General features: G+C 40.0%; 1 protein-coding gene across 31 annotated transcripts in view; it reads right to left on the reverse strand.

Moving 5' to 3' along the window:
• The window catches only part of ACER1 (alkaline ceramidase 1), an 82,744-nt gene that overhangs the window by 17,018 nt on the left and 42,217 nt on the right, over positions 1-23,509 (reverse strand). For 12 of the 31 annotated variants that reach the window (XR_012489154.1, XR_012489138.1, XR_012489113.1 and 9 more), the window contains exons 2-5: positions 1,728-1,842; positions 854-995; positions 639-776; positions 67-201 (exon numbers count right to left, since the gene is read on the reverse strand). Coding sequence is in view for 7 of the 31 variants with exons in the window: in XM_074309345.1 (XP_074165446.1) it covers positions 67-201; positions 639-776; positions 854-995; positions 1,728-1,842 (530 nt within the window). In the remaining 24 variants the exon portion in view is untranslated. Of the gene's footprint in view, positions 1-66; positions 202-638; positions 777-853; positions 996-1,727; positions 1,843-8,587; positions 8,814-14,262; positions 14,476-23,509 lie in introns of all 31 variants that reach the window. The other 19 variants (XR_012489130.1, XR_012489129.1, XR_012489122.1 and 16 more) reach the window with 6 other exon arrangements.

The raw sequence follows: 23,509 nt of genomic DNA on the forward strand, positions 1-23,509 counted from the left end.
CTGAGATTACTGAGGCCCTATAAGGAGCTCCCCAAACCCTGTCCCTCATCCCAGTCTAACCCTTACCAGAGGCTGTGCAAATAGGCAAAATTGATCTGTTGCCAGTAGGAGCAGAAGATCCGGTCACATATCCAGGTGGACACAGCCAATAACCACCACAGCACAGATACCATGATCATATGATTCACTTGAGCATGTTTCCTGGGGAACACATGGAGGGGAATCTATATTATAAAGCCAATTCACAGAATGTAACCTCCCCCAACTAGAGGGAGAGGAAGGGGACCCACTGTGGGAAGACAGAACAAGTAGGTGCCAGGGTGGGGGGTGGGGGCGAGTCCCTTGGAAGCATGGGTCAGCATCTCTGTATCTGCAAGGGTTTTCACTGAAGGGGTGGAGGGGAGGGACATGGGTGCATGTTTGTCCCTTTATCCTTATCTGTAAAACGAAGGGGTTGGATGAAATGATCTCCTGAACCCTTCTAACTTAAAAAAATCCTTTGATCCTGTTGGTGGTCTTAGTCTCTGTTGGTACATTGACAAGGCAGGGGGATTTCTGGGGTTGGGGTCTCAGTGCACACAGACAAGGCTACTCTCTCCCTCCCTCCCTCCCGTGCCCCCCAGACCAAGTTCACTCACTTCTTGTACTCTTTTTTCACAAAGTAGCAAATGTGCAACGCGATGGAGTTGAGCACGTAGGCATTGACCACTGGCTTTAGGAAGGCCAGGAAGGTGATTATGATTGAGATGAACAGGACCATGTAAGTGAAGTGCGACCTGCAGCCCAGAGGAGGAGGGAATGAGGCCCAGCAGGGCAGAGGGCAAAGGCCCAAGCTGGCCACCTCCCTTTATACCTGTTCCGCTTCAAGAAAGCAGGAAAGTAGCAGCGAGGAAACCAGATGCAATAGCAGGTTGCCAGCAGCCAGAGGATAGCCAGTTCATCCAGGATCTGCCCCAAGAAACTCAGCGTCATGTGGAAGTACACAGAGAACGCTCCTAGAATTAATAAGATTGAGGTCTGGACTTAGCCACCCCTTGCTCCTCAAAGAACTCTCTCTTGATGTCTATTCTTTTCCCCCACCAGGACAGAATCACTCATTCCTATTTCCTATTCTCTGAGAAGGTGGAGTGGGGGGATACTTCCAGACTTGCTGGGTCCATAATATTGACCCATAATATATAAACTCAAGTCCTATGATCCTATCCATAGTAGGATCATAGGACTTAAAGAGTTTATAGCTGAGAAGGGACTTTAGAAATCCAAATTCTTTTTATGAATTAAGAAACTGAGGTCCAGAAAAGGGAAAGATCACCAAGGCAATAAATGGCAAGATTGGGTTTTGAATATAGGTCTTTTACTCAAATTCCAGTTTTATTTCCATTACAGATAGCCAAACAGTACCTGCCTGGTTCTAGGGACCCAAGGGCTAGAGAAATACTGACCAATTGATTCCAGATCCTGAGAAACTCTGATCTGTGGGGAATTAAGGGTTGGAATGATACAGACTAGGGGATACCAGAGCCAGAGATACAGGCTGGAGGAGATACTCAGCATGGGACCTCAGGATAAAGAAGATGCTGACCAGAGGAGCCTGGAGCCAGGAAGACACTGATCAGGATTGGAAAGGTCTTAGCCAAGGGTGCCTTTGTGGGACTGGGGAGACACTGATTGAAAAATCCTATAACCAGGGAGATGGCCAGAGTATGCAAGGACTGGCTCTAACATACCTACTAACATGAAGAGGACCCAGGGCAGCTGCACGATGAGGGAGCGCTTCTGAGCATAAGGATGCATCAGGTACATCATGAGAGGCCCAATGAAGAAGAAGGGAGCATTGCTGATCTATGAGACAACAACCATGGCCAAGGTCAGGTTCCGAGGTGCAACCCTAAAATCCTTCCCCTCACCCATCACACAAAATAACAAAAAACAACAAAAAAAACCCAACAACCAAACTTATGAGCACCAGCCCTGAAGTCAGAAGGACCTGAGCTCAAATCTGCTGTCAGACACTTAACATTTCCTAACTCTGTGACCTTAGGCAAGTCACTTAATCCCAATTGCCTCAACAACAACAAAAAGAAGGAAGGAAGGAAGGAAGGAAGGAAGGAAGGAAGGAAAGAAGGAAGGAAGGAAGGAAGGAAGGAAGGGAGGGAGGGAGGGAGGGAGAGAGGGAGGGAGGGAGGGAGGGAGGGAGGAAGGAAGGAAGGGAGGGAAGGAGGGAGGGAGGGAGGAAGGAAGGGAAAAAGGGAGGGAAGGAGGGAGGGAGGAAAGGAGGGAGGGAGGGAGGGAGGGAGGGAGGAAAAAAAAGGAAAAAAAGAAAAGAAATTATCAAATTATTGGACCAGAAAAGAAATTATTGGACCATCAGTCCATTTACCAGGCCTGTAACTTCCTCCCATCTTGTTTTCAGATTCCAAGAGTAATTGTCAATGGTTCCATCTCAACGTGGCTGGAGATTTCCATAGAGAACTTCAGGGGCTTGTGCTTAGTCCTGCCCTGTCTAACACTTTTTAACAGGGGGATAAGCACCCCTCTTTGACTTGGAAGAAACAAGCTTCCCTGTCCTACTTCCAAAGCCCATTGCAAGTAGTTTGCAGCCTTATCCTTCACTGAAATCTCTTTATACTAATGGGAAATGACTTGTAATAATCAGAATTTACTGGATTCACAGAGGAAATGGTCAAAACATATTGTCAGAGAAAACTATCAGTCATTTGTTTTCTTTTCCTACCATCATTTGTGATAACAACAAAGCTTTTTTTTTTTTTTTTTTTTTTTTTAAACCTGATCTGTACTTGAAAATTATGAGCTGGGAAGAGTTGCATTTGTTGCTCTGTGGCAGCTAGGTGGTACTGTTGGGGGCAGTAGCCCCTTGATATTCCTTGTTTGATCTCCAACTTCTTTTGGGACTTGGACCTTTGATACAAGATCTGTTCAAACTAGTTTGGGCTATCTGAACTGGCCACGGTTTTACAGCCTGCATTCTAATCTACTCAGATAGACCAAATGCCAGCAGGAAATTCCTTTTCGGGAAGAGACTTCTTCAGTCCCCAAAAGATAACAAGAGAATTCTTATCTTATTTACATCACTCTCTGGAACCTCCTTACATCACTGCATCTGAATGATTGTGCTCTTGTATAAAACAGAGTCCTCAAAAATCTATTCTTTGCAAAATCGGCCTTGTACCATGCAGCCATTTTGCCCACCGCTCTCCGGTGTTTCCATTCTAATCAATAAAGACTGTGTTTCCATACAGCATTAAGTAGCAAATTCCTTTGCTGCCCAACCCGCCCTTGGTTACTTTGGGGAAGGAAGGAGAGGGAGAAAAGGAACTGACCCATCTCGGTTTAGACCTCAGTTTACTCCTCATCAGTACAGTGGATGGAAGATCAGATCTGAAGTCACAAAGCCCTGGATTCAAATCCAGCCTCAGATACTAATAGATACTAAACTGTCTGACCTCTATTACAATTTCCTCATCTGTAAAATAGGGATGATTACAGCATCTACCTCTTTGTGAAGATCCAATGAGAACCTGGTACATAGTGAGTACTATGTAAATATTATCATTATTTTCCCTTTGAAGAGATATAATTTAATGTCAGATTAGAACAGTAGGATGGATTTAATCAAATGAAACTGAATAGAATATATTGTACCTAGGATATACTATAACATATTTAATATGTATGGGAATGCCTGCCATCTAGGGGAGGAGGTGGAGGGAAGGAGGGAAAAATTCGGAACAGAAGGGAGTACAAGGGATAATGTTGTAAAAAATTACCCATGCATGTGTACTGTCAAAAATGTTATAATTATAAAATTAATTTAAAAAAAAAAGAAAATAAAAAGAAACTGAAAAAAGCTCTTACATTTGGGTGCAAAATATTAAATTACAAGTATAGGATGAGATAGATAGGGTTAGAGAGTGGTTTATATGAACAAAAACAGAGTTTTAGTGGGATACAAACTTAAACATGAGTCAAGAGCATGCTATGGAATCCAAAAAGAGTAACATAACCCTGGGCTGCACTGAGAGGCATTGGGGCACCCTGGAAAGCTGGAGAGCTGTGGGAGAACACCAGGTGTTGAAGGACCTTTAATTTACATCATATGAAGATCAGTTGAAAGACATGGACATGTTTGACCTGGGGAAGAGAAGTCTCAGCAGGTCACAATAGCTCTGTTCAAGTATCTGAAGGCTTGTGGGAAGAAGGGAAGATGAGAATTTGCTTTTTTTGGCCTCAGAGGGCAGAATCGGGAGCCATGGGTGAAAACTGAAGTGACATGCCGTCAGGAAACATCTCTTAACCAGTTAGAGCTGACCAACAGTGGAATGGGTTGCCTCAAGAAGTCATGGGGTTTGACTCTCTGTGACCCCACTTGGGATTTTCTTGGCAGAGATACTAGAGGGGTTTTCATTTCTTTCTCCAGATTATTTTACAGATGAGGAAACTGAGGCAGCAGGGACTGCTAAGTGTTTGAGACCAGATTTGAACTCAGGAAGAGAAGTTTTCCTCACTTTAAGCCTGGTACTTTATCCACTGAATGACTTAGTTGCTGACCCTTTGTTCAGTTTTTTTAGATAGGTATCTTTTCAGCTATGGATTGGACTAAATAGGGCTGATAAAGTCCCTTCCAACTCAAATTCCACAATTCCACAAATGACTTGCTATCTCCCAGCCTCAGTTTCTTTATCTATAAGAAGGACACAAGAAAACTGTTATTATTCTAGCTCACAGGCTATTAGTGTTGTGAAGAAAGAGCTTTGTGAACCTTAAAGCACAATGAAATGGGCAATTTTCATATAAAATTTTTATATTAATTCTTTTGGGCCCAGAACCCTGTGAAACAGCTAAAAATTAAAAAACAAAACTCTCAGTTCTGTCTGGGAACCTTCTTATGTTTTCAGTGATAGTTATGGAGAAGGTGGTGTGTGGTACAATCTTGGGCTATTTACAAATTACATTTAACTCTTGGTGAATTTAATGTGAGATTTTTATCCAGTGGCCCAAGAGAAGACATGGCTTCTGGAGGAACTAAGCCACACCTGCACTGCCATTTTCAGGGTCAACAAAACCCAAGGACAAAGAGAAGCTGTAGTCAAGTGGAAGGCTTCCTCTCATTGGAAACACAGATAAAGGAGCTGATGGCTTTGGTATCCTCACGTGACCTGCCAAGGAACAAGGAACACTGTCCATCTCACTGTGCTGATCCTATGATCAACATAAGCCAAAAGAGAAAGCCAGCCTACCTTCCAGGAACTGTTGAAGATGGAGAAATAGAGAAAAGGTATGAAGAAAGGAGCTAGGTGGAACAGTAGATAGAACATAGATTCTGAAGTCAGGACTTCCTGAGTTCAAATCTGGCCTCAGACACTTAATACTTCCTAGTTATGTGATCCTAGACAAGCCATTTAAACCTAATTGACTTGTCAAAAAAATTTTTTTAAAAGCCATGAAAAATTTGGTAACCATATCTAAGCCCTTTTACCACGTAAATAGTAGGTAACTTGAATGGGAAAGTGGATAAGGAATACATGTGTGTGTATTTTTTAAAATGGTTCAAATTAACAAAACCCTGTAAATATACCTGGGAAGGTAGAAGGTTCGTGTCTGGGTATTATGAATTCTTCTCTTAAGAAGAGTTTGGTGGACATTGAGGTATTAAGTTGTCATACAACCTCTTTATCCATTAAACAAAGCAGCTAAAATAATTAGCAGCCAAAGTACATCTTAGGGCTGCTTAGTGGTACCATGGTGCATAGAGTCCTGGGCCTTCCTCAAGAAGGCTCATCTTCCTGAGTTCAAATCTGACCTCAGTCAGCTACTAGCCTGTGATCTTGGGCAAGTCACTTAACCTTCATCTATAAAATGAACTAGAGAAGGAAATGGCAAACTTCTCCATTATCTTTACCAAGAAAACCCCACATGGGATCATAGAGAATTGGACTTGATTGAAACAATAATAACAAATGACCAAGGCCAAGAGAAGGTAATTAATTTACTCTGGGTCACATTCAGATTCAGATTTTCCTTGCTCCAAGATTAGCTTCTGTCTACTGAGACTGTCTACTGAGCTGCCTCATAGAGAAGAACTAGAATGGATTGCTTGTATTTTTTATAAAGACAATGGTGCCCAAGGTACTATGGAAAGATGTGCAATTGGTACTCAAGAGGTCTAAGATGAGACTGGGAAGAGCAACTGACCTTTTCAAATACATTCAGAAGGTATCCATATTGGAGAAGATAGGACTTAAAAGTCACTCAAGGACCTAATTTCACAATTATCTCAAAGGAGGGAATTTGAAAGACTAGTCCAGAAAAAAAATCATAGCATATTAGCAACAGAAAAAGTTAATACCAATTCATATGCCTACTTTCTTATCTCTAGAAAATCATTTTAAGAATGGTTTATGAAGGCATTAAGGACATCCTTGATAAAAAACATGGGAATGAACCATATAAAACATGTTTTAGCAGATAACTTTCTACAATAAATTTCAGCTAACCAAGAAGTTAAACAATACAGGATGTTTATTTTTTGTGAATTATCAGAAAGCATTTGAACTAATGGCATAAAATGGTTTTACAGAGTCTTTCCTCGAAAAGAAGAAAACTCTTTCCTTAAGCAAACTATCTTCCATGACTACATTAAAATCAGTTAGGATTATAAATGGCAAAGAGAAATCATGCCTCTTGACAGAAGGCTAATGTAATAGAGATGACAAATGACTCAGGTTTTCTTGACATGACCAAGTGTAAATTTTATTTTTGTTTGGCCACATTTACTTATCACAAAAGAGGGATGGAAAGTCAGTTATAGGACAACAGAGAAAGAGAATAGTGATGACTAAAAAAAAGGAAATAAAGAAATCAATCAATCAAATATTAAAAAAAAAAAAAAACTACACAAAAGAGAGCAGAGGGAACTTCAGAGATCCAGACAAGCAGGACCATTTTAGAACTACTATGTTTAAAACAAATAAACAAACAAACAAACAAAAAAAATGAAAGAAAAGAAAAGAAAAGAAAACAAAAAACAAAGGGCAGCTAGGGGGTGCAGTGGATAGAACACCAGCTCTGAAATCAGGAGGACCTGAGTTCAAATCTGACCTCAGACACTTAACACTTCCTACCTGTAACACCCCAAGGTTAAGAAAACCCCAATTGCCTCAGCAAAAAGAAAAACAAAAAACCCAACAAAACCTTTATGGAGTAAGATTACAGATTTCTTGTACAATCCTTTTTCAGTTCTTCCTTGTCTGAGAAATGATCCTAATTGTTTTTATTTGTCAAAAGTCCATAATACTAAAAAATAAAAAGATGTTTAAAATACACTTCATGGCAGTTATGACAAAGATAATAGTTTTGTTCAATGTAGATTGAATTCCAACATCAAGTAAAGTATATAAAATACATCCATTAAAAAAAGTATTCCTCGGTATCATTGGGAATATTTTGCTCTAAGTTTAACTAAAAGAAGTATTGTCTTTTGATGAGAAGAATCTTGACTATTATTTGGTGATAACATCTGATGAACTGAACCGGGTCTCAGAATAGCATTTAGTTTTACCAAAGAAGTTCATAATCTTGGGATTGCTCTAACCATGGACAAAATGGATGAAAACTCTGTATTTCCCATTTTATGACATGAAGCCTAGTCCGTTAGGACACAAAGCTTAGAAAAGCACTGCCAATGGATAATGAGCTAGAAATAGATGGGAATGGCTGGGAACTTTAAATGATCTCAAGGTGCTTGCTGTCACAAAAGCTCATTTCCTAAGTATGGTACTCTTTTGGTGATATCATGTGACTAAGTAGTAGAATATCATGATCAGTAGAATTACATTTGAGGGTTATCCAAAGGGTGATAAAAAGATGCAAGGTGGGTTTAAACAGGCTACATATCTTCCTCCTTTCTTTGAAGAGGTCTGTGGTCTACAGGACTTTGGATATACTGTTAGATTTGGTCACTGTGTGTGTTGTTTTTACTCTAACTGGCTTTCTTTCAGGAATAGGGAATGGTGAGTGGAAAGACATTTATTTATGGAAATGTAAAGATAAGAGATATTAATAAAATATTAATTTAAATATAATTAAATTATAATGTTTATGACTAGAAGAAGTGGGATGAATATTTAGTGAGACAAAGAGTTAATACAGTGGTCCTCAAACTTTTTAAATAGGGGGCCAGTTCACTATCCCTCAGACTGTTGGAGGGCAGGACTATAGTAAAAACAAAAACTCACACTCTGTCTCCTCCCCTCAGCCCATTTGCCATATCCTGGTGGGCCACATAAACGTCCTCATGAGCCACATACAACCTCCTGAGTTAATAGACCACCCAAGCACTGAGTTGCTATCTACAGAATTTGAAAGACAATGCACTGGGTATATCTTCAATTAACTATTTATGGGGAAAGGCAGACAAGAATCCCACATGATGAGATATAGATGGGTTGGCTTCTGTGTCAGTAGGAAAAAAACCAGAGGTATCCGTGAGACCCCAGGTCTGACAGAGTATTATGTGCTAGGCTCTGTGGGGGCCCATCTCTGAGATGAATAATCCACAATTTCTTACCTCAGGATGTTCAGAGTCCCAGGGCCCCCTAGGAGACTGGGTACAATCTGTTCTGAAGAGGCCAAAAGCCAGGCTCCCAAATGATGAATGCTCAGGAATATTTTCTAGAGGACCGGACAAAGCTAACTTTCTTCAGAAGCCCAGCTAAAGCCCCACTGTGGTCAGATCCTCATCTGTAGTTTTGTTTTGAATTCTAGGGGCACATTTAAAGAAGAATATTGAAAACCTGGAGTGTAAAGAGAACAAACCCCATTGATGAAAGGACCAGAGACTATGCCAAACAAGAATTCATTGAAAGAACTGGAAATAATAATGGCTAATGTTCATACAGCTATTACTGTGTGCTAAACACTTAATAAGTTTTATTGCATTTGATCCTGCTATTACTATCCCCATTTTATAGTTGAAGGAACTAAGGCAGACAGAATTAACTGACTTGCTTAGGGTCGCACAGCTATTAAGTGTCTGAGGCCAGATTTAAATGGGCTAGTACTCTGTCCACTGAGTCACCTAGCAACCCTCTTGGTGGCAGCTGGGAATGGTCATCTCATACTAGATTGGAGATCGGTCTCACAGAAGGATTAGATTTATTCTGCTTAATCTGGAACTATGCCCAAAAACTGTACATATCCTTTGACCCAGCAGTGCCATTAGTGGGTCTATATTCCAAAAAAATCATAAAGGGAAAGGATCCACATGTGCAAAAATGTTTGTAGCAGCTCTTTTTGTGGTAGCAAAGAATTGGAAAAGGAATGGATGTCCATCAATTGGGGAGTGGCTGAATAAATTGTGGTATATGAAGGTAATGGAATGTTATTGTTCTATAAAACAATGATGAACAAGCTGATTTTAGAAAGGCCTGGAAATATTTATACAAACTGATATTGAGCAAAACAAGTAGAAACAGGAATACATAGAACACAATAACAGCAAGAATGTGCGATGATCAACTATGAAAGACTTGGTTGTTCTCAGTGGTTCAATGATCCTAAGCAGTCCCAATAGACTTTGGACAGAAAATGCCATCTGCATCCAGAAAAATTATGAAGATTGAATGTAAATCAATATGTACTACATTCACTTCTTTTATCTTTTTTTCCCCTCTCCCATGGTTTTTCCCTTTTGCTCTGATTTCTTTCTCCCCACAAGATTCATAAAGCAATATGTATTAAAAATAAATAAACTAAGTGAAAAAAAAAAAAAAAAAAAAAAGATGTATTCTGCTTAGTCCTAGGGGGCAGAATTGGTTGTGAGGTTTAAGAGCAGAAGATTTCATTTCCTTTGAAGACTATCCAAAAAGGGAAGAGGTATCCTTAGAAGGCTGAGAGCTCTCTTACTGGAAGTGTTCCAATGGAAGTTGGATGAGTTCTTGTTGGGAATATTACCAGGAAATTCTTATATGAGTAAGAGTTAGACTAGACACCCTTTGAGGTTCCTTCCAATCCATGAGCTCCTCAAGAGCGAGGATTGTCTTTTATCTTTCTTTGTACCTTTAGTTTGGCAGAGTGCTGGGCACAGGATAGACACTTACTAAGAAATGCTTGCTTAATGACTTGTTGACTGACTGACCTGAATTCTAGAGTCAATATCTCCCCCATTCACTTTCTCAGATCTTGTTCCTATAGCTACAAATAATTATAGAGTAAAGCTGAAAGAGCCCTTAGAGGTCCCCTAGTTTCATCTCATTTTATTTGTCCAGAAAAGTTAGGTGACTTGCTCAAAGTCACGAAGAGGCCAAGCTGAGATGGAAACTCTGGTCTTTCCACTGAACCAATCCTGCTTATAATTGTTTAGTATGACCCCTGGTTATAATTAATTTAGCATTTGATTGAATAGCTCCAATCAAGGACCTAAAAAAAAAAAAAAAAAAAAGTTGTCCCAATGTATTCTGAGTGTCATGTCTCCCCATCATGCTTGGTGGTTCCCTGGCCCTCCTGTTTTGTCTTTCTCAAGAGGGAATTGGAACTGCGGAACTACCTCAAAGTAGAAAAAATTGTTTTGACAAGTAGTGAGACTCTTGTCTTTAAGTAGAGGTTAAATGAATACTTAATAGGAATATGGTAGAGGGAATTGTTACCTGGATATGGGTTGGACAGCTAGGTGGTACAATGACAGAATATTGGGCCTGGAGTGAGAAAGACCTGAGTTCAGATGTGACATCATACACTTCTTAGTTGTGTGACCCTGGGCAAGTCACTTAGTCTTGTTTGCCTCAGTTTCCTCAACTGTAAAATGAACTGGAAAAGGAAATGGCAAACCATTCTAGCATCTTTGCTGAGAAAACCACAAAAGGATTGCTCAAAACTCAGCATAGTAGTTTCACCTTTTTGTTGTTTGCTTGTTTTTTTCCTTGTGTTTTTTTTCCCTTTTGATCTGATATTTTGTGCAGAATGACGAATATGGAAATATGTTTAGAAGATGTGAACGTGTTTAATCCATATCAGATTGCTTGTCATCTTTGAGAAAGGGAAGGGGGGGAGGAGGAGAAAAATTTAGAACACAAGATTTTGCAAAGATAATTGTTGAAAACTTTTTTTGCATGTATTTGGAAAAATAAAATACTAGTTTAAAAAAAACCCCAAAGAATCAGATATGACTGAAAGCCACACCATCAGTGGGTTGAACCTGGATTCTGGTCCTACTCTGCCATTAATTTGCTGTATGATCTTGGGCAATTCCCTTTCCTTCTCTAGATCAAAATTCCTCCTATAAACATTTTGATCTTTTCTAACACTGCTTTTGGCTCTAAGTACTAAAGTCCTATTTTCCTTCTGAGATTCCTTCCGGCTATGAGATTCCTAGCTTCTGCAGGGCTGGGCTTTTCTCTTAACAGCCCTAGTAGTAGTGCCAAGGGGCAGAGGGCCTCTCCAGCAAGAATGGTGGGTGTCTGAGAATTACCAGAGCCAGAGAAACTAGGGGAGAGCAGCAGCTGAGCGGGCAGGCCCGGGGATCTCAGATCTCTGATGCTATCAGGCTTCCCTGGGGCATGTTCTAAGCCAGCCTCCAAGTGTCAGATTTAGGCCACACCCTGATGCTCAAATAAAGTAGTTAATGAGCAGATATTTCTTAAGACTAGCACTAAGATGAGGAGGTGGATTTCAGAAAAACTTGAAAAAACTTACATGAATTTAAGCTAAGTGAAATAAGCACAACCAGGAGAGCACTGTACACAGTAGCAGAAACATTGTGCAATGATCAACTATGAATGACTTAGCTCTTCTTAGCAATACAATGATTCCCAAGACAATTCCAAAAGACTCATGATGGAAAATGCTATCTACATCCAGAGAAAGAACTATGGAATCTGAATGTAGTTTGAAATATATTATTTTCACTTTTTTTGTTTTTCATGGCTTTTCTTTTTGTTCTGTTTCTTCTTTCTTTCTTTCTTTCTTTTTTTTTTTACTATTCAACAAACTTTATTTTTAAATTTTTTTCCACAGTATATATGCATGAGCAATTTTTTTTATAACATTATCACTTGTATTCATTTTTTCCAAATTACCCCCCCTCTCTCCACTCCCTCCCCCCATGACAGGCAATCCCATACATTTTACATGTGTTACAATATATCTGTTTCTTCTTTCACAAAATGACTGATATGGAAATATGTTTACATGATTGCACATGTATAACCTATATCAGATTGTTTGCTGTCTTGGGGAGGAAGGATAAGAAGGAAGTTGGGAGAAAAAAATTGAAACATAAAATTTTACTTAAAAATCAGTGTAGAAATCTGTCTTTATATGTAATTGGGAAAAAATAAATATTACTTCAAAAAAAAAAGACTGACATTTAAGGCACTTTGTCACCTTAGCCCGTACCACCTTCTCTTTTCTCACCCAGTCCTTCCATACTCTAGATTTAGCCCTGCTTCCCTCTCCAACTATTCTCAGGTTCTGTCCCCCTTCTAAAACACCTCTAGATTACTGTATTAGAGGATGATAAAATTTAGTGCTGCAAGGAACCTTAGAGACTATCTATTCCAATTACTTCATTTTACAAATAGGTAAAACTGAGTCTCAGAATGGCAAAATGATTGTCTAAGGCCATATTGTTAATAAATACAAAATTAGGAATTGAATCCAGATCCTCTGTACCCCAATCTCGTTTCCCTTCTATTAAGCTTAGAGACTATTTCAAAGTACTTCATTTTACAAATAGGTAAACTGAGCCTCAGAATGGTGAAATGATTGTCTAAAGTCAGACTGTTAATAAGTATAAAATTGGGGTTTGAATCTAGATCCTCTATACCCCAAACTCTAGTTTTTCTAAAAGCTGAAAGAAAAAGATCTCAAGTCAGTGAGGTCAACTTTAACCCAATGTGGAATCTCCTCCACAATCTCTATTTCCCCATAACTGTCTCCATTCACCTCCTCCAGTCCTGGATCTGTCTTTTTTGGATTCACAGAATGGCACATCTTCTTCTCCTTTCTAGATTTCACCAGTTTTTCAAGCTTTTCTTCCCTCAGAAACGCTTTCCTAACCACTCCAGTTTCCTGGACCTCTCTCCTCTATTTAAGCCTTTCTTGATCCCCTCCCTTGGCCACCAGGCTAAGACATATATCCCTGGGTCTCCAGGTTGCTTAGGATGGAGAGGTCACTCATTCCTACTCTTGTGCTATTACTAAGCTCCATCCTATCGCTGGAACTGAGGACAAGGGAAAAACCAAAAGTGGAAGGAGAAAGAAGAGGAAAGAGAGCACAGAAGACAGATAATTAATAATTGCTGGCTTCTCCTCAAACTTTAAATTTAAAGTTCTTGCCTTGACAACCCTGTAAAATGTCAGGGTAAAGATAAAATGACATTTTGTGCTCATTTTAAAGAGAAGGAAAATGAGGCTCAAAAAGGAATCACTTGGACTAGACTTGAGAGTCAGGTCCTAGATTTAGGACTTAAACACAAGTTTCCTGAGATCCAATCAGCCCTGAACTGTCTCTACCACAACCACCAGGAAACAAGGGACTAAAGGAAAAGGCTAAAGGTTTGGAGGTTTTCTCAAAGACTAGAGATAATTAATAACAGACATTCCTAAAGGCATCTCTGCACTGTGCATGGATGGAAAGGCATTTTGCTAGCTCCACATGGAAGCTAATAGAGATTTATGGTAAACATTAGACCCGAAGGGCCATTAGTTCAAAATGACTCAAAAGACTGGGAAAAATAATTTTTTTCAGATATAACTGGACTTCTCTGAGAGTGGACTGGTTCAACTCCATCCCACCCCAAACTGCTGGTGTCCTCAACAACCCTCACCCCAGCCCTATTTCTCCCTTTCTGGACTTATAAAACTCACAAAATACTAGAATGGCCCTTAAATGAAATCTTATTTTGTGATTTTATGAGTCTAGACTCAAAGAGGGGAATAGATTAGGCCAAAGAAACACAGCCAATAAATAGAAGAGCTGGGTTTAGAATCAGTGTTTCCTAATCACATTTTAATGTTTTCCCCATGTAACCCTTCCTCATATCTACTCAGTGGCTCCTTACACTCAAATCTCCTCCCTGGTGCCCCAGAGGTCCCCAAGAAACCAGGTCAACTTAGGACATCCAGAGTCTTACCCAGAGAGAATCTTAGGATCTGAATTCCAGATTTTCTATGTGGGTAGCATCCTGAGTCCTTACCTTTGCTACCTGGTTTAGCACCAGAATAATTCACCACCCCCATTCTCACCGAGTTGTAGAACTCAGCCACCAGATTTGAATGCTGGTAATTGCTTTCACACCAATCGACCTCGGAGCTCTGATACGAGAATATGCTGGCCATGTCTCTTCTGGGTTGCCTTTGGCCATGGAGGCAGAAGCAGGTGAGTTTCTTACAGGTGAGCAGTCAGGGAGGAACCCATTGGGAGGGACCAAGGGAGGCGGGCAAGGATGGAAATCTGGGCTTGACAGACATTAAGAAGAAAAACCTGATCTTCTGGCTCCATCCTGATTATACCAATATCTCAGAAACTAGCAGCTCTAGGACTATGGGATTTCACTATGAGGCCAGGCAGGAATTAGAACCAGGTAGTCACATTAATAGCAAGGGGAAGTGGAAGAAGAGAATCATTGTGGAGAAGACTTCTTAGATAAAGTCATAGAACTAAGTTTTTATTAGAGCTGGAAGAGACCTTAAATAACTTCTAGTCCATTTCCTCTCATTTTAGCTAAAAGAACTCTGAAATCTAAAAAAGTGACTTTCTCCCCATGACCTTTTTTAAAAAAAAAATATTTTGCATATATGTGTGTGTGTATATATATATGTCTATGTTTTGTGTATGTGTGTGTATGTGTTCATACTATTTACATATGTCTGTGTTCATGCAATTTCTCTCTAATAAGAATGTAAGCTTCTTGAGAGAAAAAAATTGATATTTTGTCTCTGTCACCTAGCATAATACCTGGTATATAGTGGACATTTAAAAAAATGCTTTTTGAAACAGCACTACTAGATTAAGTAATATTGTCAAAGCTTGGCTCTAAGAATTGTACCTCCTTCCCTCCTTTGCAAAGGTGAAAAACTATAGATGTATAAAACTGCCTATAATGTCACTTAGTTATTGTGCTCATTTTGCTGAGATGTTATAAGGAATAGTTCTTTATAGGAGAGGAAAAACCTAAAGAAAGGAAATTGGGCTAGCTAAGTCCACAAAGGTAGTGACAGATCCAGGATTAGAATTCAGGTTTCTGATTTAAAATGCAATTCTTCTTCCAGGAGAGACTCTTACCCCAACCTTTGCTTAATAATACTCTTCCCATTACAGGCTGTCTGTGACCATGAACTGGCTCTTCTACAATTTATCTTCTCTGTTCCTCCTTCCTCAAAGTTCTCCATCCTCAAAAAATAATCACTCAGTCTCACTGCCTAGGAACCCTCCCCAAGAAGGTAACCCTAGTTGAACAAGTCATAGCTGCTTCTGAAGTTAAAAAGTGCTTTGAGGTTTATGAATTCAGTCCTTTAAGATCCTTCAGTATATTAAAGTCCTAAAATACCTTGAAATCCTAGGATCACAGGATTTTCAATTAGAAATAATTTCCCCTATCACCCTCATTTTCCAAAGAGTTTATCAAGCATGTTCCAAGAGCTTCGAGGTTCTTATAAGGAGAAAAGGTTCAAAGTGAGGCCCTCTTCTCTTTCCAGTTACAAAGGTCCCTTGTTCCTTGAAGGAAGAAGGTACTTTTCCCCTTCTCCACATATTACTGCTGGTCTGGGTGATCTTCTACAGGGCCAGACTTTTAGCTCTGAGGAGACAGAACTACTACATCCAGATGGTTTGGACTTAAGTGTCACCAATGCTTTGATGACTTTGGTGTGGGTGCCATTTTTGTCAATCTCAAAGTCTTATTTAGGAATTCTTGTTAATCTCATGTCTAGTTTGGAGATCTCCAAGCATTTATAGGACTTCTAGAAAGGAAGATTTCAAAGAATTGAGAACATTGAGGGATTATTTAGTGCCCACAGGATACTAAAGATCCTTTTTAATTTAGAAAACTTCTCTGCAAAACGATCCTATAGTGTTAAATAATTTCTAAGGCCTGTTTCATTTGTGTTTCATGATCTCAAGTCATCAGAATAGGATCTTAGAATGGCTGTGAATTCTCAAGTACTTAATACTCCAAAGATATCACAGATCTTTCTGGGACTAGCAATGGGCACAAGCTGTTGCACAAGGTACCATGTGTGCTTGGCAAAGATGGGGTGTAGGCAAGACATTTCTTCTCTTGCCCCAGGTCCCAGCTATTTGTCAATATGCTTGCTAAGTGATTTCTTCCCTAAATGGGAGCCCCACCCTAGCAATGATAGAAGCAGAGAGAGACATCTCCTAATCTCTAGATTTCAGGGGGATTTTTTCCCTGTTGATTCAGCTGGCCTCCCTTGTCCCATTCCAGAACTTCTAAGGCTTCCTGGGCCCTTTCTCCAAAGCCCAATCTTATCTACGTTGAGTAAACTCCATCCTTTACTGAAAGGGGTGCTGAGGGCTTTGCTCTGGTTCTGTGGAGTAGCAGGAAGGGAACTGGCATTCTCTTTGAGAGCTGCCTCTAGGACCCTTAGCAAACCACTTTTCTCTGGGCCTGAAATTTTCTTTTTTGGAAAATGAGGAAGGTTGGACTAAATGGAGTAACATATAAAGATATAATGGAAAGAGCTTAAAATTTTATATTGAAAAACCTGGATTCAAGTAGTTTACTGTTCAAATTATTAGCTCTGTGACTTTTGAAAAATCTTTTTTCAACTATAACAGACTTGGTTCTTCTCAGTGGTTCAGTGATCCAAGGCAATCCCAATAAATTTTGGATGGAAAACACCATCCACATCCAGAGAGACAACTATGGAGACTGAATGGAAATTAAAACGTGTTCACTTTGGGGGGGGGGGCTTTTTCTTTCTTTTTTTTTTTTTTGTCTCATGGCTTTTCCCCTATGTTCTGATTTTTCTATTACAACATGATTCATAAGTAAATATACCAAAAAATGTACATGTGTAACCCCCCCAAAAAAAAGTTGTTTTTACATGTAACTTGGGGAAAATAATTTTTTTTTTTTTTAAAAAGTCTTTTCTCCTTTCTAGGTTTGAGGTTAGCTATTTGTAAAATGGGTTGGATGTGGTCCCTAAGGCACTTCTGACCCTGAGATTTTTTGGTGCTCTTAGAAAGGACATTTTGAAATTAACAAGAAATCCCTCTGTACTTCTTCCCAATTTCCACCTAAGGAGCCTTGAACAGTGAGACACCTCTATAGTTAACTTTAAGTTGAGCCAGACTCAACTTAACCTGTTTCTCCTTTTCAAAGCTGACCTAGCAGGAGCTGAATCTGAAGAGGTCACTCAAGCCAACATTACTAAAGAGGGATGGGGAGAGGTATCTCCTTCCTTCAAAGAAGAGGCAAAAGACAAGCTGGAAAGTGAGGAAGACTTTGAGACTGACCTTTTGGTCTTGCTTGAATATAGGCACCTTTATCAGGATCTCAGTGGTTTTCAGGGGCAAGGGAGGGAGGGAAGGAGGGAGGAAGACCTATTCCAAAGACCTCTAACCTCCTCTGAGTATGAATAACCCTTCTAGAGGACAATGTTCCCAGACTTATGCAGAAAAACAAAAGAAATAAGGTAAAGGGCTGGCAGCCTCAGGCTCAAGTTTGACCTATTAAGAGAGCCTTGAGGTAGAGATGTGCTAGACTAGAGTCAATGTGTGGATTTGTTTGACTTGACCTGTTTGACTTATTAGAGAAGATTTTATTGGGAGGTGGAAAAGAGAGAGAAGTCACTGAAGAAAGATGGAAGGAAGTGATGTAGGGAATCCCAATCCCGTCCTGACTTGAGGTAGAAACTTCCTGAAGGAGAGATTTTCCTTGAACCCTTCCTTTTACAAAAGACCCGTCCCTGGGAATCAAGATAAAGTGGTTTCACTCTGTTTATTTTGGTGGGACTAGTTGAGTCCAGGACCACTCCTACTGAGCAGGACCTGGAGATCTAGATTTCAACCTCTATTGAGTTGGAGATTGGTTCAGGGATATTCATTCAAATGGAAAACTTCAATTCCAAGATTTTGGTCTGATTTCAACTCAAATGGCACCCAGCCCTTAGCCAAGGTTCAATTATAAAAAGGGGTAGCTGGGCTCAATTCCTTGCAAAGGACCTAAAAGCAGGTATTCATGCCAGGTCAAGGGACCTCCCTTGGCATAGCTGTGATCCTCTGCCTGCGGAGAAGGCATTCTCTTTTCAACGTTAATCCCTCTTTATCTCTCTCACCTATTTCCCTAACAGGACCACATCCCTCTTTATCTTTCTGTCGGGATTTCTCTGCTAGGAACTTTCTCTCTGCCGGGACTCCTCTGCTAGACCTTTACTTCTCTGTTGGGATCTTACCACGAAGAAAGTCAGCCTCCTAACAAAGGCTGGCTTCTCAGTTCCAACAATAAAGTTCTCTTGCCAGTCTAACTTTTCAGGTTTGTGAATTCTTTTACAAAGGACCTGCACCCACCATAAGTGGGTTCCCACAATTCTCTGCCCTGTGCTGAATCTCATCAGAAGGAAGGAAAGGAGGGAGAGAATGAAGGAGGAAAGAAGGGAGGGAAGGAAAGAGGGAGGAAGGAAAGAAAGTAGCAAGAAAGGAGGGAAGGAAAGGAGGAAAGTACAGAGGGAAAGGAAGGAAGGAAGGGAGAGGAGGAAAAAAGGGAATGAGAGAAGAAAGAAAGGAGGGAGGAAAGGAGGATTAAAGAAGAAAGGAAGGAAAGAAGGGAGGGAGGGAGGGGGGATGTGCAGATCTGCTTGCCAGTGACCTTGTGTTGGTCCTAGAATTTGAACTCTGTGCAAAACAATTTGCCAACTCTTTGTCAATACAACTCTAGGTGGTCTCCTCTTGCCCATCTGAACCGTTGATAGTCCCCCACCTTTCTATCCCTGTCCACTCCCAAGAGGGTAAAAGAACTGACTTGAGAGCTGCAAAGCTTGGCACATTTCTGGTTCTGCTGCCAAACTTGTAAAACATTGGGCAAGTTATTACTTCTCTCTGGATTTTGGGTTCTTCACTTGTGGGAAAGGGGCAATCAGATGGCCTCTAAGGTCTTTTCCAGGTCTGAACTATGTTCTGAGATCCCTTCCAGCTTTAGCATTTTGTAATTCCATAGTTCTGTGATTCTCTAGCTTTATATATTAAAAACAGATTTTCATGCATTTCAATCAATCAAGAAGCATTTGCAATGTGTCAAGCACTATGCTATAAACACTGGGGATACAAATAGAGAGTGGAAGAAGGCCTACCCCTGAGGAGTTCACATTCTAATCAGGGAAACAATTTAGAAATGACCTGGTATGAATAAGATATGAACAAAGTGGGTGAAAGGTGGTTTCAGTTTAACAGCTGAGAGGACTGAGAAAAAAACTCCTGTAGAAAGTGAGCTTTGAGCTCGAAGGAATCTAAGAAAAGTGAGAGAGGCAGGGATGAAGAACAGGACTTTGGGGGGAAGGGGGAAAGTAGGGGGCAAAGGCATGGAAATGGGAAACTGGGAGGAGGGTTCTATGTGAACTTTGAGTAGCCCAGTGCAGCTGGATGGTAGAATGTATCTGGGAGGACCACAAGAGTAGAAAGGGGCTAGTTTAGAGAGATCTTCCACTTCCCCACATGGGCATTTGCATTTGATTCTGAAGGACTGGAGCTGAATAAGAAAGCCATTGTATGGAAATGTTCTCTATACATATATCATGATCCTTTTAACTCGAGTCAGAATTATGGTATCTCCAAAGGCATCTAACCCATCTCGATCAGAAAGCCCTAACAAGTGGTCATTTGACTTCCACGGATGAAGCCTTGGGCAGCCCATTCCATTCTTAGACAATTTCCATTGTTAGAAATTTCCACTGGATAGTTATCCTATAACTTATTCTAATTCCTCCCCTCACAATTAGTGGAGGTGGTGACTGGGGCTGGGGAGGAATTATTTCTGCCCTTTGGGGACAAGCCCCATAGACCTCCTGAAGGACAGCATTCAAATATTGGAAGACAACATCTTCTCTGGGCTGTCTTTGTATGACCATCCCAGGCTGCCCTCTTCTGGACATTCTCCAGTCTACTAATAATGTCCTTCTTCAAATATATACAGAATATATCAGATGGGGCTTGAGAGGGACAATACAGCAGGAACAGAATGCCTCTTTTATTTTGGACGTCCCATTTCTCTTGGTTCAACCCAAGAAGATAAGAGCTGCTGTGGCAATTATACATCATGCTGAGTTATTAGCCAATTAAAACTCTTAGGGTCTTTTTCTCAGGGCATAGTTCTTATTCTATACTGCTCTTCCATTATTATTAAAAAAAAAAAAAAAAAAAAACAAGGAAAAAAAAAACCTAAAACTAAAAATAAGTGAAGGACTTTATATTTTTTCTTATTAAATTTTGAGAATGAAATTTCATTTGTTAGATTTGGTCCACTGTCCTGGCCTATTGAGACTTTTCTAAATCCCAGTTCTGTCTTCCAACATGTTAGCTATCTTTTCAGATTTCATGATAACTTCAAACCTGATATAGTTGCCTTCTATGCTTTCATCCAAGTCATTGAAAAAGAAAATTGACTTATCAAAAGGTCGAAGACAGATCCCTGTAGCATTCCACTAGCGACCCTCTCCTAAACTGATACTAATTCATTATGACCACTATCAAAATAGTCACTCAATCAGTTCCAATGTTGACTATGTATGCATGGGGATAATGATGACCTGGATCCTTTGATCTGTTGTCACACATGATTTTGATGGAATGTTACTGTACTATAAGAAATGATAAGCAAGATGCTGTCAGAAAAACCTGGAAACACATGAACTGATGTGAAATGAAGTGAACACAACCATAAGAAGATCATACATAGTAACAAAAATATTGTACAATGATCAGTTGTGAATGAGCTGTTTTGAGCACCATGATGATCCAAGAAAATTCTGCAGTACTGAAGAGGAAAAATGCTTTTTATCTCCAGAGAAAGACCTGATGGAGTTTGAATGCAGATCAAAGCATACTTTTTAAATTTATTTTTCTTGTTTGTTTGAGGCTTTTTTTTTTGTCTGTGTTTTCTTTCACAACATGACTAATTTGGAAATATTTTACATGACTGAACATGTATAACCTATTATCAAATTGCTTGCCTACACAATGAGGTGGGGAAGGGAGAGAATTTGGAATTCAAATTTTTAAAAAGCAAATCTTATTTGTTTCTATATGTAATTAGTGGAAAAATAAAATACTAAATGACTTGTGTTTGCAGCTGAAATTTCAGGGATCTGACACTGTAGAGCTTGGTACTTTGTATAGATCTGGACATCTCTGGGAAATGACAGGGAGAAATCTAATTTTCTGGGTGATAGAAGAGTGTATAGCAATGGGAAAAAATATGTTCTTCTAGAAGGAAGAAAGAATGGAAGGAAGGAAGGAAGGAAGGAAGGAAGGAAGGAAGGAAGGAAGGAAGGAAGGAAGGAAGGAAGGAAGGAAGGAAGGAAGGAAGGAAGGAAGGAAGGAAGGAAGGAAGGAAGGAAGGAAGGAAGGAAGGAAGGAAGGAAGGAAGGAAGGAAGGAAAAAAAGGGAGGGGGATGAAGGGAGGGAAGGATGAAGAGAGGGAAGGGGAAAGAATTTATTAAGTGTCTTTTATCTTCCTGGCACTGTGTTAAGCATTTTGCAATTACTCTCTGATCCTCACAACAACCCTAGGAGGTGGATATCATTATTAACTCCATTGCACAGTTGAGGAATCTGAGGCAGAGTTAAGTGCCTTGTTCCAGGGCATACCAGTAGTAAGTGTCATATGTTACATTTGAACTTGAGTTTTCCTAATTCCAGGTTTAGCTCTCTATTATCTACTATACCACTTAAGTCTCCTAACAAAATGACTTCTCTCTTGATTGAGTTCAACTTTGTACTATGAACCAATGGGTAGAACTTAAATATATTTTATGGTGTTCTAGGGATAATGAAAATAGTTTGAACTGGAGGGGGGAGAGTATTAGGAGTAATAGCTCAGCTACTTCCTGGCCCTAGGAATGTTAAGTAAATGTTTTCAAATGGAGGCCTGAGGAACTGGCATAGGGTTCTGATTAGCCCAAAATAGTTTTGAAAACCATAGAAAGATACACCAACTTAATGCTGGAAGGTTTCTTTTGATTGTCTACTGTGGTCCTATAATAAGTTTGTAATTTAGTCCTTTTCTCCCTTATAAACAAACCCTTGAAAAATCATTTATATTCTTCAGTTCATGGTAGGAAAAAAAAAATGGGACAGTGGGAACTACAGTCAAGATAAATCTAGAGCCTTAAAATTTAGAACATATACCTTTCAAAGCCAGTAAGGCCTTCTAAAACAGGGTATCTGAGCTGGGAGGACCCTTAGAACCCAGGAGGTCAGAGCTGGGAGGGCCCTTAGAACTCAGGATGTCAGGGCTGGGAGGACCCTTAGAACTCAGGATGTCAGAGATGGGAGGGCCCTTAGAACTCAGGATGTCAGGGCTGGAAGGGCCCTTAGAACCCAGGATGGCAGAGCTGGGAGGGCCCTTAGAACCCAGGAGGTCAGAGCTGGGAGGGTCCTTAGAACCCAGGATGTCAGAGCTGGGGGGGGCCCTTAGAACCCAGGAGGTCAGAGCTGGGAGGGCCCTTAGAACAGAGAATGGCAGAGCTAAAAAGTTCTTTAGGAATCATTAGCACATAATCCTACCATACCCCTAACCTTACACATCACCTCCATTTTAGAGATGGAAGAATCAAGGCCCAGAGAAGGAAAGATGCTTTCAAGGTCACATGGAGATTCAAGGACAAAGCTAGGAAACCCCACCCCACCCCAGCTCTCCTGGATTCTTTCTCCTATTCTAGGCTCAGGAATATATATATATACACACACATAGCCTCAATAACTGAGGCTAGTTTATTGCTTAGGTTTTTACTGATCCCTATTAAGACCCCTACTATTATAAAAATTTTAATGAGATGAGTCAAAGGAAAGGAAGAGGTCACCAACTTACAGTGATACATATAACCTATACATAGATTCAGAGTCCCAATCTTAGTTCTTCAATTTCTTATTTGTGCAACCTTGGGAGATAATAATATACAGCAGTCCTACATATACAATAATTTTGGGTTTTTGAGTTTCATAACAGCCTTAAAGATAAGTAAAATTGGAAATTGATATTCCATTTTATAGGTGAAACTGGGGCTTTAGAAGGGTTGAATAATTTTCCTTGTCAGAAAGCTAGTAAGTTTCAGAGGTAATATTCAAATCCAGATTATTTCAAACACCAAATCTAGCATTTTATCCACTACGTCATACTTCTTCATGCAGTCTTTACAACCTAGGATCTGTTTCTTCTTCCACAAAATAAAGGTATTGGACTAGATAATAAAGTCTCTTCAAACTCTAAATTGCATGATTTATGGGGGTAGCTCACTTGATGTCATCAAGATCCTT

This window comes from Sminthopsis crassicaudata, chromosome 1 (genome assembly GCF_048593235.1).
Source record: "Sminthopsis crassicaudata isolate SCR6 chromosome 1, ASM4859323v1, whole genome shotgun sequence".
In the NCBI taxonomy this organism is placed as follows: Eukaryota; Metazoa; Chordata; class Mammalia; order Dasyuromorphia; family Dasyuridae; genus Sminthopsis; species Sminthopsis crassicaudata.